Below are 18,521 nucleotides of genomic sequence, written 5' to 3' on the forward strand. Positions count from 1 at the left end.
TGGTTTAACCTCTTGATCCTGTTGCATGCATTATACATCAAAGCATACCGTATATAATTTATTCCCTGACAACCATGCAGTATATTTTAAGGCAAAACATTCGTCATTTAAAGCTTCGTGAATAAAGTCTGATGAGTGAGTGTATAAAAGAACTTCTTGCGTGGCGCTAGAAGGCTAATCAACGACTATTCATTTACTCCAGACGTGCTACTCTTGGCAACACTACATATGGACATGCAAATTTGGCGCGAATTTTCCGCATTGGAGCCAAATTTTCTTTATCATTCCTGCCAATCAAGCTTAAGTTGCCATGGGGAACAATGAGTTAATAATTATGCGGGGTGAAAAAGTGAAAAAAACATTAAAAGTTCGTTCAAAGGTATCGCAACAGATAATTTAGTGGTCCCTCAACGGATCGGACATTTAAAGGCTACAAGCGCTGGATGCTGTAAATTAATAGGAGAAATGGATCAAAATAATGCCCAAAGATGATTGCATACAGCGTCCAACAACACACTTCTCAAGCTAACACAGGCAAGTAATATTAGTTAGAATTTGTATTCAATTTTTCGTAATAACACGAGGGCCGAGAACTTAACAAAACAGTTTTTTGTTTTCCATCATCTGCCAACTGTAGCGATCATTTACGTCCTCGATGGTTAATGTGTAAAGCCTCTTTACTGTAGGGTTGTTAAATTAAATGTGAAATCGACTTGGCATATTTTTAAGATCGAAGGTTTGAACGGAGTGGCGGAATAAGCCAACGGTTTGATGAAATGAGCTGTTTATGTAAGCTTATCTTTAATGGAAAACACGGAGATGAACACTTGATTAACTTCTGCCATGTTGCGCTTAAAACCACAAAAGTGAATCTCTTAATGTTGCAAAAAATACGAAAGTGTGAAATGAAGTTGGTTTGGAGAATCGTTGTTCCAATTTCCACCGGAAGCAATCAACCTTGAAATGGCTTTGTGCGTTTAAATGGCTTTCTATTTCGTACTCCTTTCAAAGCGAATTTCTAATGAGCGATAAAAACGGAAAGAATAATAATATTTTAACCGTTTTTAACACACAATAATCACTTACACCTAAGGAAAATTACCGTTTTCCGAAACGCATTTTTAACGGCCAAATATACATCAAATTCAAAAATATTGCAAAAGGAAGGGGGTCAGTTTGTTTTTTCCATATCGAATAACAGACCACATAACGCTCTCTCTCACTTTGTATTCCACAGTTGTTTACGGCCCTAACATTGTAGCTGTTGTTGCCAGTATTGTTTCACTCGCAAGCATAGTAGTGTTGTGTACCTGGTGTTATAAATGTTGGAAAGGATCTGACGACGACAAGGGGAGCACTGAAAGTGACTACGATTCGTCTTCGGACTCTCAGCTCTATGGCGTTCCCGGTCACAAATACCGTGCATTTGCAAGATATTCATCGCTGTCGGACGTTTCACCGCCTGAAAAGAGGCTCGAATCACCCGGTCATCTGAAGAAATCTTTGAAGTTTTCTCAGCCCCCTCCTCAAGAGTACGATGTTCAAGCACCCCAGCCCGATGTTTCGAGTATCGTGATCCCACCGGAACCACCCTTGATCGAATCTTCTTCTAAAGAAGACCTGGGAAAGCTTTACTTTTCAATTAGCTACGATTCCCAAGAAATGGTGCTTTCGTTGAAAATTATTAAAGCTTCTGGACTCCCCGCCAAAGATTTTAGCGGAACCAGCGACCCTTTTGTGAAAATTCTGCTACTTCCAGACAAGAAACACAAAATGGAAACACGAATCAAAAGAAAAAATCTCAACCCAACTTGGAACGAAGTTTTTCGATTTGAAGGATTTCCACATAACAAGTTACTAAGTCGAACGTTGTATCTACAAGTGCTGGACTACGATCGTTTTTCCCGAAACGATCCGATTGGAGAAATAGAAATCCCTCTCAGTGATATAGATTTGGGACCCATGACTCTCACATTTTGCAAGGACCTGCAGCCTTGTAAACGCCAGGTATGAGACAGATTTGTTAACTTTTTTTTAATTATTTATTTTATTTTATTTTTAAAAAATTGTTGTTTCGTGCAACCAAAATATTGCCTTATCTTGTAACTCTTAAGAAGTGCCTTTCATTATCCCAATAAATTGGTTTTTAGGCCACAAAATTTTAGCGGGTCTCCTTAAAGACTTAAAAATCTCAAAAAATATATTAAACAGATTTGTGGCGCCTCGCGTGCACGGCTCATTAATTTCAGAATTGTTTTCCGATTTTTTCATGTGTTAATTTCTTTAACCTTGACAATACGAGGTTTTTACAAGCAAGGTCCAAAAGAAACAATGTTATTATTGTGGCAGATGTATGTCTTATCTAAAAAACACCATACTTACATTAATAGATTTTTATGAATAAGAAATGTTGTCATATAAGGAACAGTAGACTGCATACAGAGAACGCACTGCTATAAGGAAATAATTTATACGTCAAAAAAATTAAACAAATTTAATGTCCCTTAATGAATTTTTTTAAGACAAAACGTTTTCTGAAAAAAAGGAGGAATTAATAATTTAGAAACAACTGCCCCCCTGTGTTTAATACACGAACAGCTTTATAATTAATTCTTTAAAAATATTACAATATATCTTTTTTTTTATTTTTCCACAATGTACAATGTACATAGAGGACATTTCCTGGCCGTTTTAAGTTGATACCTTATGAACATAAGCTAAAAGCATATAATTCAAATGAAATTTGACTCTCTTTTTCTCTTCATAGAAACAGCTCACTTAAATTTGAGGTTGTTTAAATTTGGAAAATGTACTCAACTCATTATTTTCCATTTTATTTTTTCAAAAAATTGGGTACTACACAATGCAGTTGTAATAAATGTGTTTCAGAATTTTAATAGATAGAAATGCAATTCATTGTTGCATCTGGAAACGAATTTTAGTTGAAAGCTTAATAATTAAAACACTAATTTCCAATAATAAAACTGACAGTAGTTGCAGTGATCTGAATTTATTTTGGATATTCAATTAAAAGAGGTTATCATTCCTTTTTCATTATAAAGAATTAAAAAAAAACGGTAATTGAAAATTGCATAATGACATTCGATGTTTTGGTGGAACACTGGGGGAAATGCATAAAATATGGGGAAATTGTAATCAGTTTTGGATTGAAATAAGGCTCATAAATAAATAAAATAAATTACTAGATTTTACAGATGTTAAGCTAATCCAAATCCCACATTTAAAGCAAATTATGCCATTAACACCCTAAACTTCTCTTTTTTTAAACTGGTGTTGATAAAACATACGACACAACACTCCCACGTGCACATACTCACTACAGGTATATATTTTTTTCACTATATTTTTACGATAGCAGCATTGCTTCTTTAACTTGCAAATTTATATTGGAGACATTTAAAGGTAACAGTTTTTGTTACTTTTAATTTTTTTAAGAATTCACTTAGTCAAAGTATTTGTCTGAAAAACATGAAACTTCAATAAAAATGATGAGACATGTTGAGCATAATAAATTATTTTCTTTAGATGTTATGGAACAATGCAAAGCTTCTCCTCTTCAAAACACAGTTCCAATTTGTTACAAAACAATAAGAGATACTGGCATTTAAAATGTAAATCACCAATGCGTAGGTGTATTATGAATTGACAAAGCAAAATCAAAATGTTGATATAGGGAGACATATGGTACGAGAAAGCACATTAACTAGGCGACAGATGAATTTATTACAAAACAAAGAATTTTATTTATACAAAAAATCCAATGTAGGAAAAGTGTTTTGTTTTTGTGATTAACATCTTCTAAAGTGCCAATTCTGACTGTTTCCTTCCAACATCTTTATTTGTTTTACTGATGGAAGGAGCTGAGTAAACAGAAAAGATAATTGAAAGTGATTAAAGATTTAATGAAAATGTTTTAAGCTTGAGTCGGTTTCCTAGCAATTTTAGCAGTCCCAGACTGTAATGTTCGATCCCTCTGGAGATAAGCTACTCTTCAAATTTTAAGTTACAACCACTGATATTGGAAGAAAAGCTAATAAAAAGGCTTAATATGAGCCTTCTAACACATGTTCTCAATAAAAAAAGTATATACAAAATCACAGATTGTATCAAGCAGCTGACTCAATATAGGTTGAAATCAAACTTTTGTCACTATAGTATTTTAAGTTTGCAGGATGCAATACAACATATGCAATATCACATTTTTTTTTTTTTTTTTTTTTAATTGCAAACACACAAAAGCACATCACTTACAATAACCGGCACGCAATGCATGCAAAGGCGGTGACGTTTCAGTATAGCAAGTCAGTATTTTGAAGCCCAGACAGACTGGGAATAGACCTTTTGGGCTTTTTTTTTGTTGTCCCATTTCTGACTATGTGATGTTACCCTTGAGAATTACTTCACGATATTCAGAGAGTTAAAAGAAATTTCTAGGGAGCACGTTTTTGTGATGGGCATTGACACACAAAGCTAAAAAGGTCTATTTTTGAGTGATTGAGCCAAAAAGAAAAGATATCCAAGTTTGATAGACATCGTTGATTAAAGTTGATATTAGAGACTGACTCATTTGCTATAAAAGGGGGAAAGGAGTTTTAAGTAAATAAAATTTTACAATAATTTTTTGATGGTATTTTTTATTAAGTTGTGCATCCCAAGGTAAGGTATTTCTAACCAATTTAAAAAAAACGCAAATATTAGCTACTTTGATCACAAAATTGACATTTAAACTTGAACCATCTAACTAAATTCTTTCATTTCACTTTTTACATGGAATGCAAATAGTATGCAACTGTACTAGAAAGCCAGGAAGCTTACAACTTTGGAGAAAATACTTTTGAAATAATCATCTTGATTAACTCTTTTTAAATCAGCTGATATTTTCTTCACTGACTATACAATTGTGATGAGGATAAGACCAATAAGTCCAAAAATTTACTACATTTTAGAGTAATACGACACTAAAGTGAAGTCCAGCAAGTAAGGTTGATACAGTTTTATGTACTCTTGTTTAAATGCTGCTGAAAGTTTTACACTGACTTACAATTGTGATGCAAGATATACAGTCCAATAAGATATTTATATTTGGAGGTGATACACACATACAGTACAAGTGGACTCAGAAAGTAAAGTTGATACAGTGGTGAGCCAGTGAAGACCTCGATTGAAGGTCTTTATTGGTGAACGGAATTTACACAGTTTCTTTTCAACTTGAATGTTACCGCTACATGGTTGTTGCTTTTTTTTAATATCTTAGAAATAATTAGATGAAGTTGGAAAATGCAATCAGTTGAGCTTTTTGTTTCATTCTTAATATAAAAGAAAAAAAAATAAATATTTTAAAAAATATGAATATCCTCAACGATGTTAATTAGAGAGGGAGTCCTACGGCCCGCCAGCCAACAGAAACAAGACTAGTAAATTAGTGCAGGAAGCCTAGCCCAGGAGCCACCCTTAGATTACATCGATATAACAAATTTCATGGACCAGACAAAATTACTAAGTATCATTTGTGACCAGGGATACAAATAGGGACAAAGGCCAAGACCCAAGGGGAACCAACACCTAAATGTACACAAGTAGTACTAAATATTTATTTAAACATACTTTCATTTTACCCAAGACCTAATAGTTCATTACAAACTCTCACAATTAAATAAATTAGAGAGGGATTAATACAATAAAACTCCAAACAATGAACGAAAATTATGAGTATAATTTATTGGTATGGGGATAAAGTTCTTCTTATTTAGCCTACAAAAATTAATTTTCTCTTGTTCTCCACACAGCTATGGTCACTAAAGTTTCGAGAACACCAGTTTCGATTTTTTAATTATTTTATAGTTGATTACAATATTCTGTCACCATCATTAAAATCAATGTTAAAATCACCAAGTATTTTGAAAACGAATAATGGGAAGTCTCTCAATCGAAGAATTCTATTGGCTTTGCTAAATGCCAGCTAACAACACTGCAGACATTCACTTATAATTGATTTCAACTCATGAATTTTGACATTTAGGATATTCATCATAACACTGAGCTCTGGTATACTCAGTTCCATAGAATGGTCTTTGTGTATGCAACTGCCTATCAAACAATGCATCGTTTCTAAACAAGGAGAAGTCATTAATTTCAAATTCGTCATTTTGGTCAAACACCCACAATCTAGTTTCAACAAAGATATTTATATCTGCTGCCTTAACATTGAAATCATTTTTCACATCTGATATGTGCTTGTGAAGAGAACGTGCATTAAGAAAGACTATCTTGACAAAATTCTCACCAATGTCTGCAAGGGATATTATAGACGGCTGAAGATAAGCTGCTGTTCGCAATCTCTGCATTTCATTCTTAACTTTGTTACTCACAGTTATCTTTTTTTCATTGAGATTCTTTATATGCAATCCATCAATGGTAGTAACTCTGCTTAATGCAACATAATGAATGTGAGGAATAGCTCTTCTTGAAGTAAGATCAACTACAACCTTGGTTTCAGTGTCACCCTGAGAACGGTGAATAGTTTTTCCTGCAGATTGCCGTAAAGGAAATTTTTTCGAACGATCTGAGCAGCTTTACCTCTTCCTACAAAAAATGTTACACAAACAGGTTTTATTGGTGTCCAACTCTGCTGGATATTATCACTGTAAAGGCTTCTATTTTCATTCCGAGTTTTCTCTCCAACTTTAGCATGATCAAATTCAACCCAAACAATTCCATCAGGACAATCAGAATTTAGCAGACTAATAAATCTCACTAAACCTGCACTACCATTCGTAAGACCATCATCCAATCTGATGTTTTGACAGACCTCAATCCTTTCATTTTCTGCAATTGCAAGACAGGCTGCTAATTGCATAGTTTTTCGTGGATCATCTGGAACCTGTTTCAATAGCCGTGCCTTTAATTCCTCAGACTGAGCACCAATGACACTATCAACTGCCTTGACAATAAATTTTCTGCCAGCTGCAGAATTATAAACTGACTTGTTAAACTCATCAACTCTGTCATTTTGAATGAATAGGTGGGGAGCATGTCTGAGATAGTTCTGATCAGGATCTTCAACGATTCTTGCTCTCAGTATATTCAAGTCATTCTCAGTGTGAATACCCTCACGCAGCCGGTTAGATCTGCAACTCGCGACCTTTGACGCTACATAAATCTAAAATTTTCTCCACAGATTAGCTGTAAGGAGATAACACCAATCTTCAAAAAATAGCCACAAAACTGTTGAAGTTAAACAAATCTCCAACTCTATAATACTCACTCCTCCAAAATATTATCTTACTAGCTTGGATTTTTTGAATATTAAACATGGAATTTCCTACCATTGATACTTCATCAATAAATTACTTCAAACCAGCATTACATCTCAAGGAATTCAAACGACTGGCATCAAGCTTTTATAAATCTTTAAGGACTGGTTTGCTGGCACTGCTAATGCTGTATGGATTGTACTTCCTTGAATATTATAGGCAGCTTTACCAGTCGGAGCAACTAGAATAGCTGTAATTTGATGAAAATCAACACCAGCTCTTGTGTTTAAATATTTGTAAACTGCTTGAAACAGTACTTTAGTCAAGTGAGATTTTCCAACTCCAGCGCCACCAGAAAGAAACAAATAGAAGGGTTCACTGGTTGTCTTCACAAGGTGTAAAACATGGTAGAAAAAATTTAACTGCTCGACATTTAGAGAACGAACAGCTTCCCTATACTCTTCATCTGCAATTCATCAAATAGATATTATTTCATAATTACTAGTAGTACTAGCAGGAATTCCCAGATCTCCAGAAAGATCATAGTTCCCTACTTCGTCTTGTTGCATACATGTTGACATTCATTTTCTGCAAGGTGACTCAGTTCTACATGTTGTGTGTTTGGAGCTACACAATCCCACATATCATCAGTGCTTTCTATAGTTTGTACATCATCTAATGCTTGCTCTAGTTGTTCACTACATGGTGCATACTGAGCCATTTGGTCATTTATCTGTTTTTTCAATATCTGACACCTCTCCATGTAATTCTCACAGTCTCCTAGCAAATCAGTATTTTCATCTCTCCAAGCAGTAAATAACATTAGCAGCTCACGATAGTGCTTTTCAGGATGACTTTCTCTATTAAACCATACACTTCTTATTACCCTAGCTTTTGACCGCTTCTGAGGTTCTTTTTTGCCCTTCTTTGATGTCAGCTCATTGCTACATGTATCAGTAATGTCTTTACCAACATCATCTTCATGGTTATCATCATCAAATATTTCTAATGGCAAACCATCAACATCAGTATTTTTGGATTTTTTAGATTTTTAAGGTTTGAATTCCTATTGTCATACCAAGCGGCCCAATCAGCTAATGTCACATTCTCTAGACAAGATGGCCTTTTAGTATACCTTTTTATCAAGCCACCTGATTCAATATCTTCAGACTCATCTTCTAGCTGCTGTATGTCATCCATCGATTTCAAAAGACACACTCTTTCATCTGGTAAAGCTGTATTGATAAACACCACTTCACGAGAGGAGCGTCGCATTGGTAACTGAAGTACGATATATACCGCCTCTTGTGCACTTATTTCAACATTGTTTAAGAATTTGTTACCGATGTCACGCACTTGCTGTTTAATACTCAAATTTCCTTCTCGAGCTTCCTCACATGCTTTTCTCAAAAGTTCACTCATACCTCTCTGTGCCTTTGATACGTAAGAAACAACATATGTTGCACAAGAGTAATACTAGGATAAATTGACATCCATGTTTGCTCTCCATGCAAGCAAGCAGTGCTTGTTATAATTATTGATTCGAAGTTCGTTTGGCTTTCGTTTCAAAAAAATTTTGCCCTACTTAGGGAAGATCGAATAGCCAGAATATTTCTTCTTCAGCGACCGCAAGTTCATTAAGAAGTTTTTCAAATGAAATATTCTCTCCTTCCCTCATAGTATTAAGTTTTTCATTGATTTCTTTCCAAGTAGCCTTGTGTTGATTCAAAAGACTTGTATTCTCAATGTCACTTAAAGGATAAATATTTAGTGCTTTTCATTGGAGGCTGAGGAAAATTAAATCTGCACTTTTTTGAAACTTCTTTTTACAGGTAAATGAATGTTTATTTCTTGACGAGAAACTAATTCATCTAGTTCACAGCCACTTGCAGGTTTTGAACAAGAAATGATTTTATCAACAAATTCACAAACTTTTTCGTCTGAATCTTCACCAAACTTTGGTGCACCTTCAATCCATAAAAGCATATGAATGTGTGGCGAGCCACGTTGTTGAAATTCAACTCGATAAAACCAATCTGCTATTTTCCCCAGTGGTGCACAATCACTTTGCAAAAATTTTACAATTAGTTGCTGAACTTGGAAATCAAAATGCCTTGCACATGTGACGGGATCACTTTGAATTAACCTTGACTTTTCCTCCCATGACAAGGCATTTAATTCATCATCTCTGTATACTTGGTGATCAATTAATTCACCTAACATTCTTAACAGATGATTCCACTTTGTTTCAGCTGCAGAAAAGCTACAAAAAAGTGTCGCAGATCCAAGTTGCCTTATCATGGCAAATAGATCTCTCTTAGACTTCTCAAAGTATGGTGGGGAACCACGAAGAGCTCTTAGAAATCGGTAACCTTCATTCAAATGAACTAATTTGTCTAAAGCACCTTCTTTTTTTAACTCGCCTGCTGTTAGTCTCTTTCCATTTTTTTATGCTTTCGCAATACAATCTGGCACTTGCCTAAAATTATTTTCATTTGCAGCTTTTTCAGTTTAAAGAAAATATTTTCCATACACTGAGCAACTCTACGATCAGAACGCCTTAACTCTGATTTGCAAATGTCACTATAATACACAGGTACATTTCTTTCCTTATTATCTGCTCTTGCGTGACCACAGAATATACCAGGATATGCTAGCTCTTCGCAATATTGTCTTTGAAAATCTAATTGGATGATTGCTTTCACCTGGTGCAAAGTTCAAAACCTTTTCACGTTCACAATCTTCTACAAAGTCCGGGGATGTTAACATTGTGTCCAAAGTACCAGCACACATTCAGATTCATCCACTTCATTCCAAGGGTCATTTACCTCCATTTCAGTTGGACAGGAATCCTACAAAGATCCACTAGATAAATGCACATCTGTTGCACTAGATGAGCATCTTGATACATTCAAAGTTACTGGTATACCTACTAACGCTTTAAGAGAAATAGTGTTTGCTAATCCATACCCTTTCAGGGTCCGAAATTAAATTTTTTACATCGGCGCCACCTGGCGACCGGACCGAAAGTTTTAGTCGCCAGATGGCAACTTCAGGTCGCCAATTTTTTCGATTGACTTTCCTTTTACACTTAAAAGACGAAACATTGTTCTTCTTGTGTATTTTTGGCCATTCAATGCTCAAAAACAGCTTACTTATACCACAAAACAACGATGACAATCACTCAAAGAAATGCTGTACCCGCCTATAAGTAGAGTTTAAAAAGTCTTCTTTATCGAATGTTAACTCTCTAACATTTAAACGGAAAATACTTTACAGTCTTACCCAAACATCCGCTCTTTAATAATATAAAAAACATCATCCAAATTTAATATCGACATATTTTTCATCAACACAGTGACAAAAGAAGTTTCTTTGGAATCGTAGCTTAGTAGCCTGGATTGAAATTCTAAATCTTCCACAAAGTTTTTCATGTAGCCTTACCAGTTTAAGTAAATGAGGAAATCAGCGTCCGCGGAAGAACGAGAAGACAGCGAAGGGCGCGCCGAAAGGCGATGGCGGTCGCAGTTTCTAGTTTGGGAATAAATAAAACCAGTTTTCTCAAGGACATCACTAAGATAAAAATGATAATAATTGTTAAAAACGGCCCGAATTTTTTATCAATCTTGTCTCTACAAACCTTAGTCGCCAGTGGGCGATGAAATGTCGCCAGCCAAAGTCGATGGCGAGAAGCGGACCCCCCAAACATTAAGAAAAAAATATGACCACAACAGTATATAGCTTTGCTATGAATGAGAGGATCACACTATGTGGTAGATATTAATGGCCATTTCATAAAAAGTGATTCTCTTTTTCCAGGCACTACACAAAGAACAAAAGAAACCACTTCATATACAGTATATAAAAAATAATTATTCCTCCTCACAACACTCAGTATATTCTACTCATGATCATACAAAGATAAAAAAAACTTTCACAGTAAGGCAAATAAAAGCCGCTTTGAAAAAGATTCAAGGTAAAATAAGATAGTTTTTTTTTGTAAGTTGTTGAACTCTCAAGCACATAATCATGACCCGCCATAACTGCAGTTGATACTTTCTCTTTAAAGTGCACCATTCAGTCAACACAGCGCAAATATTTGAGAAGGACATAGTTCTTTTTTATTCTAACTGCACTTGAAGTTCTAGTTGATAGTGAAGATACACAGTACAACAAGCAGGACATCATATTGCATTTTATATTGCTTTCCCCTAGCTGCTTCGTTATTTTTGAAAGATCAATCGTGTGATACAAGCCTCCACTTAGTTCTTTAAGTCTAAATGGTCAGGTTTATGTGGAAAACTCATTTTATTCTGGACTGCACATGGAGGCACTTTATTCTGCTTCAGGTGATTATAACATTATGACAACCCATTGAGCTGTACAACACTGTTCATCTTTTCTTATGCATCTTAATACAGCTTTGTTATTAAGTTTTAGTACAGTATCAGTTCTGACAAGACTATGTTTGTACCATAACTGCTCACAACATGTGCAAACAAACGTTGGCCCTGAAGCAACCAGTTCACGAAAAATAACAACCAATTCATCACAAGATTTTTGTGTTTTGTCATTATCACAACCCTTTTTGGCCTTGTAAGCTTCTCTTCTTTTAATCGACCTCTCCTCTTTTTGTTTTTAGTTTCAGTTTCCTTTACTCTTTGTTTTAATTCCCTTTTTGTCTTTAATCTTTTTTCTCGTTGCTCTTTGGTTTCAGTTTCCTTCTTTTCCTATATCGTTCTCTTCTCTCTTGCAACCTATTTTCTCTCTGCTGTTTGTTTCAGTTTCCTTGCTTTTCCTATATCGTTCTCTTCTCTCTTTCAACCTATTTTCTCTCTGCTGTTCGGTTTCAGTTTCTCGTCTTTTTCTCATTAGTTCTCGATGCTTCTTTAATTTATCCTCTCTTTGTTCTTTGCTCTCAATTTTCTTTTTTTTAATTCTTTTTCCTTGGGCTTTCTTAACCTATTTTCTCTCTGCTCTTTGGTTTCAATTGCTTTTTTTCTATCATACTGTTCTCTATACATTTGTGACATATTGTTCCTTTCACCACATGTTTCAGCTTCTTTCCTTGCAGTTTTCTTTTCTCTAAACATCAGCAAGCTTTCTTTGTGTTCTTCTATTGTGCTTGTTTTCTCTTTCTGCTATTTTAACTACATTTTCTTTTCTTATGTCTGATTCAAAATTGTGACATTGACTTTGACTGCATGATCCCTGGCACCCTACAGTGTTATCTGTTGTAGAAAAGGTCACTTAGAGCATAGAATTGTGTACCTCAGTTTTGATTAACTGATAAATTTTCAACTTTCATACCCAACACTTCAAATGGCACTACATTCTTTTCTCTGTAGAAGTTTTGCAGATACTGCACCATTTCCTGTACACTAGTAAATTCCAACAGTACTGCTGTTCCATTTGCAGCAATGTTACCATGGATATCTCGTGAATGAGAATCAAAAATTCTATAATTACCTTTGTTGTCAATAATAATAGCAACCGTATTGATTTCAACAGTCAACAGAAAGGCATCATAGTCTTTTATTAACATATTTAGTACATGTTGCAATGGGAAAAAACAGTCTCTTACATCAGACATGTGTAAATCGCCAGCAAAACTGCTGCTAAAATTAATGGAAAAGTTTTCGTCATTTATGGACAATGCAGATGGAATTTCAGATAGCAACAATCTGTCTTTCCCTACTGACTTGCTAATATGAGAATAAAGCACATTGCCTTGAATCAAAACTTCATTTAGCTGATCTCTTGACCACGATCATTATTTTTACAATTGTAAACAACTGCAGTTAGGCACATCGCTACGCATTGGTTGCCAGCATTTCTTCCAAACAGTGCAACATCACCTTGATTATAGTCAGCCGTGACAGTTTTTGACGAATTCACAACGTAAAAAGGGCCAGGATTCATCTCAACATCATTGGCAAGTCGAATCAACAAGGGAATATAGAAACGATAAAGACAAATTTGTGTAAACCAAAGCCTAGCGTAATAAGCCATTTGCCATGAACGGATTACTCTTTTTAATGTTGGCAGATATATCGCTTCCAGGTAAAACATAAACAACAGCATAGACCAGAATTTCCCTTTCATACGATCCGAGTATTCTTTGGCCTTCAAATGAACGTCATGTAACCCCACTGCTGCTCTATATTGCATTAAAGACACCATAACCTACGGTAGTTAATACACGTTCAAGCAAATAAAACTTAGATAGCTCACCTTTCTATCTTTTGCAATCTCAGCAGTTTTGATAGTAAACTTCTTCTGTACTGATCACGTCTTCAGTTAAGCTCAAATCACAATGTCGCCAGTAGTTAAGATGACAAATATTTCAATTCTGACAGTGTTTATATTGCTTTCAATGGTTATATTCAGTTCAACTTCAGTTATGACAGGACAGGGTCTGACCAAAACAGCTCACCGACACGTAGCGTAGAGCTCGATGCGTAAACCACAATTTATGTAGACCCTCGACCTATCTCGTGTGCGAGTATGTCGATTTAGCTGTATGTGTGCACTACGAGTTCTTTATGTGTTTGTAGGTGAGCGCAAAAATATAACAGCTACAAATCTTGAAGTCAAGGCTTCTCGCTACAAGAAAATACTCACAAGTTCACAATCGCGCGACCAAGATGGCGGACAGGCAAATACAAATACCTCACGTGACCTGTCGCATGTGCTTTGTTACCAATCCTCTCTCCTCTCTCTGTTCTCTACGATATCGATACGATATTTGCCTTTTTCTCGATATCGATATCGATATCGATATTATGACGTCCCTTTCGTACTGACGTCATTGGTATGTCACGTGATTTGTTTGACCATACAAAGGACAGTCCTGGCATTATAAATATTAGCCAGGAATTTGATTTTTGGTCTTTTTGTTTCACTGTGGACTAGATCAAGTCAAGGCAATAGAAAAATGCAAATATTGACAAGAAAATCAATATTTGTTTGCGCAAAAGTGCATTTTTAAACCTCAGGTGCTGACCAGAAGACCGCAGGCTCAGGTCACGTGTTCAGTATCGAAAGTGCGATATTTTTCGAAAGTATCGATACTTTTCAAATTTGTCAAAATATCGATGTATCGAATATTTGGTATCGAGTATCGGCCCATCCTTAGTTCTCACACGAACGAACCCTCCATCGTGCCCTGGCATATAGGCGTCACCGCCTAAAAATACAAAAAAAGTATGCCCACTCATCACATACTAAAGATGCTTAATTTGATTTTTTTGTCAGGCCTGATATTAACATGCAAATTCTCCTTAACATGAGGTTACATAATTTTAACACAATATACTAAAGTAGAATTCCCATTTCTCGAATTTCCTGATAACTTGAACTAAAAGTAGTTTTCCTTTTCTTCAGCAAACGCTGCAAGTTTTCCTTTGATTCCTTCCCGAGGGGAGGGGGTGCTCCCTATAGTAGGGCCTATATGGGGAGGCCCCGCCCTAGAGGGGTACCTTTTCAATGCTTCAGATTGTATCTAAAAGGGAAGGGATTTTACAAGTTTAGGTATGTGAAAGGGTTGGGATATCAGTCATTTAGGTATAATAATATTTCAAAAGGGCCTTCAATTAAGATATTTTGAACAGACCTACCTTATGGCTGTATCATAGCATATGCAGGTCTTTAATGGTATATGAAAGGGTACCTTTCTTCAGTAAAAGGTATTCGAAGGGGGTGCCTTTTCTGTCAAAATGGTACGTGTGTATATAAAAGGGTAATATAAGGGGTTGGACCTCGGGTCGGAGCCTCCCCGGGGATTTCCTTTCCCCTGGAGGTTTAAGAAATCAGGCTGCAACTGTTGCTTGGAGAATTTAATTCTATATTTGAATAATTTATCCTTTGTCCAATTTCATGATAGGAACACCTGGGTGACCTCCTAATCTCCATGATGTACCAGCCAACAAACAACAGAATTGTAGTGGTAGTCATGAAAGCAACAAAACTAAAGAAGATGGACCTCATTGGATCTTGTGGTAAGAAAATGAAATGATTCTCTAAAATTTGACTGTATATTTCCAGTCGGCCGTCTGCCCAGGATAAGCTCCTGCAGCATGGGACACTTTGGCCCAATGCAGTCCTGGCCTTAAGCTTTAAGTTATACAGCTCTCAGAAGTAGACATGTTAAGGTGGCCGCCATCTTCTTCAGCTGGAATTATTTTATTTTCCTTTCAAGTAATGCGGGGAGACATCAAGGGAGACATGGTGGCCTAACGGTTAGTGCACGAGACTCCAGATCAAGTGGTCCAGGTTCAACTCTTGCCAGGGACATTGTGTTGTGTTCTTGGGAAAGACACTTAACCCTCAGTGCCTCTCTCCACCCAGGTGTATAAATGGGTACTGGCGAATTTAATACTGAGGGGTAACGCTGCAATGGACTAGCATCACATCCAGAGGGGCGTAGAAATACTCCTAGTCACTCCATGCTACTGAAATCAGGATAAGCTCCGGCTTGATGGGCCACATCATAACAGGAAAGAATACCCAAAATAATGATTTATGAAGTTTATAGTATATAAATAAATCCTAAGACATTCAGTTTACACTTCATTAATAAATAATCATTGGCATTTTAGGCGTGGAATGGGTGAGGGAAAGAGTGGCATCTACCCACAATTTTTCAACAACTGTATTCATTGAAGAAATTTCATATGGTTTTTGCATTGATTCTTTTTTCTTGTTATCATGATTAACTGTTAATTTTTTTCTTTTATTAGATCCGTATGTCAAGATATACTCCATGCATGGGGGAAAGAGATTAGACAAGAAGAAAACAACAATTAAAAGAAGATCAAAGGACCCTGTCTGGAATGAATCCTTTATATTTTACGTCCCAGTTGACAAACTAAGAGACATTACATTTGTCTTCACTGTAATGGACTTCGACCGTATAACAACAAATGAAATGATCGGTCAGGTGATCTTAGGATACCGTACCACAGGGAGTTCACTGCGGCACTGGACTGAAATGATGGGCAACCCTAGGAAGCCTGTAGCTCAATGGCATAGACTTCAACTTTACTAACAAATGGGAACACAGTATTAATTCGATGGTGTAAAAAATAATAGCAATTGTACATTAAGCATGTGTAATTTCATCTTCTACATGTTTGGTTAATTTTCATTCACACCACACCCCATCTAAGAATGAGTAATATTTTAATTCTATTCAGGGTACCTGGTACTGAAAAGTTTTAAAATCAACACTTAAGTACCTGTAATGGAATTTAAAGTGCTCTATGATACTCAGATATTCCCCACAACACTTAAAAATGCAAGCCTGTGACAGACAGAATAAATTCATTTCATACATTCCATGAAAGCCCTTCAATTTGACCTGCAAAATTTAAAAGCCTTGGAATTATTTTTGTCAAAAGTATTTTTTTTTTGTGGCTTTCTGTCAAAAACGCCTTGTATTTTGCTGTTTTCATGATTGGAGTTGTGTCAGTCAATAGTTTCATCTATGTGATGTTTCAGATCATTCACTAATTAACCCTTGATAACACAGGGAGCAGACAAGCCAAATTTGATTTTTGTAATATTAAATGTTCCATCTATTTCATGAACGGAAACCTGCTCTGATTATGCAACAGACTATGGAAAGAGTTTCCTGCTGGCTTAACCAATGTAAGCAAAAAGATCGGATAAAGTATGACAAGTGCTACGAATAGCTTGAACATTTTAATATTTACAAAGGTCAAATTTAACTCCTCTGCTCCCTGTGTTGATAACGCAAATTTTCTGTGAAGTCCCCCAGGTTACTGACCAAAAAGATGTGAACTTTGTGGCCTTAGGCATATTCTTTACAGAGCTGTTTATTGTTCTTCTTTAAATTATTTAAAAGTCATCCAAGAAAACACCAGTTGTAAATGACAAATCAAAAGGGAGGCCCTCCCTTCAGGAGACTGGATGTAACTATTATTTCCCCCACTGTACTTGTAGGTAGAGATATTACTACACCATAAACAAATCACAAGATGTATATAAATTTAAAATGTGGTATTTTTAATTAGAAACTAAATTAAATGAGTCAAGTGCTCAGAGGTGAAATAAATTATATTCATGGTTCTTCATTATGTTGTGATATTTACTTATGTCTGAGGACCCAGGGGGGTACTCCGACTTGTCAATGACGGGGATATTGAAGGATTTTTTGGGGTTTGAAATTTTTGATTCCGGGATTTTTTGGGGTTGGAAAATTTGGCAAGTATTTTTTTGGGTGACTTGATTTAGATAGGGAATTTTCTTGGGTATTAAAAACGAACTAAAGTGCCTTGGCGCGGCCTTGGCGTATTTATGGTATGATGAATAAACAAAACGAGCGTTCTCTGTGTTATGTTATTGCCCCTCCTGGCAATTTAGGGGTAATTTGACAAGGGATTTTTGGGGGGTTTTTTTGGTCAGGGATTTTTTGGGGGTATTGTCGGAAGACTTAGGGATTTTTTTGGGTCCTGAGTTTTGCCTCCATTCGATCATCCCCGTCATTTACAGCCGGAGTACCCCCCTGGGTTGAGGACCCTGACCTGGGCTATTTATCCAGAAGAGCGTCTGGGTATTTTACTGTTTTACTTTTTGCTCTTTTGCTTCATCACACAACCTTTCCATTTTCAACTCTCTGACAAGCTCAAAAAGCATATGCATCGGAACGGCTAGTATGATCTTTGACACTTAAGCACATTCACTTTTTTAATAAACAGCATGGTATGCATGCAGAAGCAATGACGTTTCCCAAGGGGGTCTTAAAAAAAGGAAATTTGTCAAAAAATTAACGTAAATAAAAGTAGCTGACAACTTCCCTGTTGAATGATTGTTCAACAAAAGTCACGTTTTCTTGTAGCGTAACATCCGATACACAATACTCTTCTTGCAAGCAAGCATACAAGGTCAAACGCTGTATTGTAATTGTTTACACAGGCATTGTTTAGGTATGTCTGTTTACTGAATCTCCTTATATTCTAGTATGCGGAGTTGGATAATAAAATAAGATAAAGTTCAAATCTACACCAATCCTGCTGGGCCAATTTCTCTTGCTTTGGACAGACAAGGTTGTGAATTTAGTGGCACTTCTTGAAAGTAGAACAGGATGGTAATGATCGCAAAGAAAAAAGATTTGCAAGACAACAATAGTTCAATAATGATTATTACCAAAGGCCTTTTATTTCACATCAGCATGTTAATAAATACTACCTGTAACATGTTATGCAGTTAACTTATAAATACCAC

The 18,521-nt window shown here is 36.0% G+C and overlaps 1 protein-coding gene across 1 annotated transcript; it reads left to right on the forward strand.

The window, feature by feature from the left end:
• Positions 1-340: 340 nt before the first annotated feature.
• Positions 341-17,371, forward strand: LOC144644321 (synaptotagmin-7-like). The gene is made up of 4 exons (XM_078503785.1): positions 341-534; positions 1,238-2,007; positions 15,160-15,274; positions 16,016-17,371. Exons 1-4 carry the CDS (start codon positions 489-491, stop codon positions 16,321-16,323), a joined length of 1,239 nt encoding a protein of 412 aa, XP_078359911.1. The 5' UTR covers positions 341-488; the 3' UTR covers positions 16,324-17,371.
• Positions 17,372-18,521: the final 1,150 nt, after the last annotated feature.

This window comes from Oculina patagonica, chromosome 2 (assembly GCF_052425735.1).
Source record: "Oculina patagonica isolate OP01 chromosome 2, crgOcupat, whole genome shotgun sequence".
Lineage (NCBI taxonomy): Eukaryota > Metazoa > Cnidaria > Anthozoa > Scleractinia > Oculinidae > Oculina > Oculina patagonica.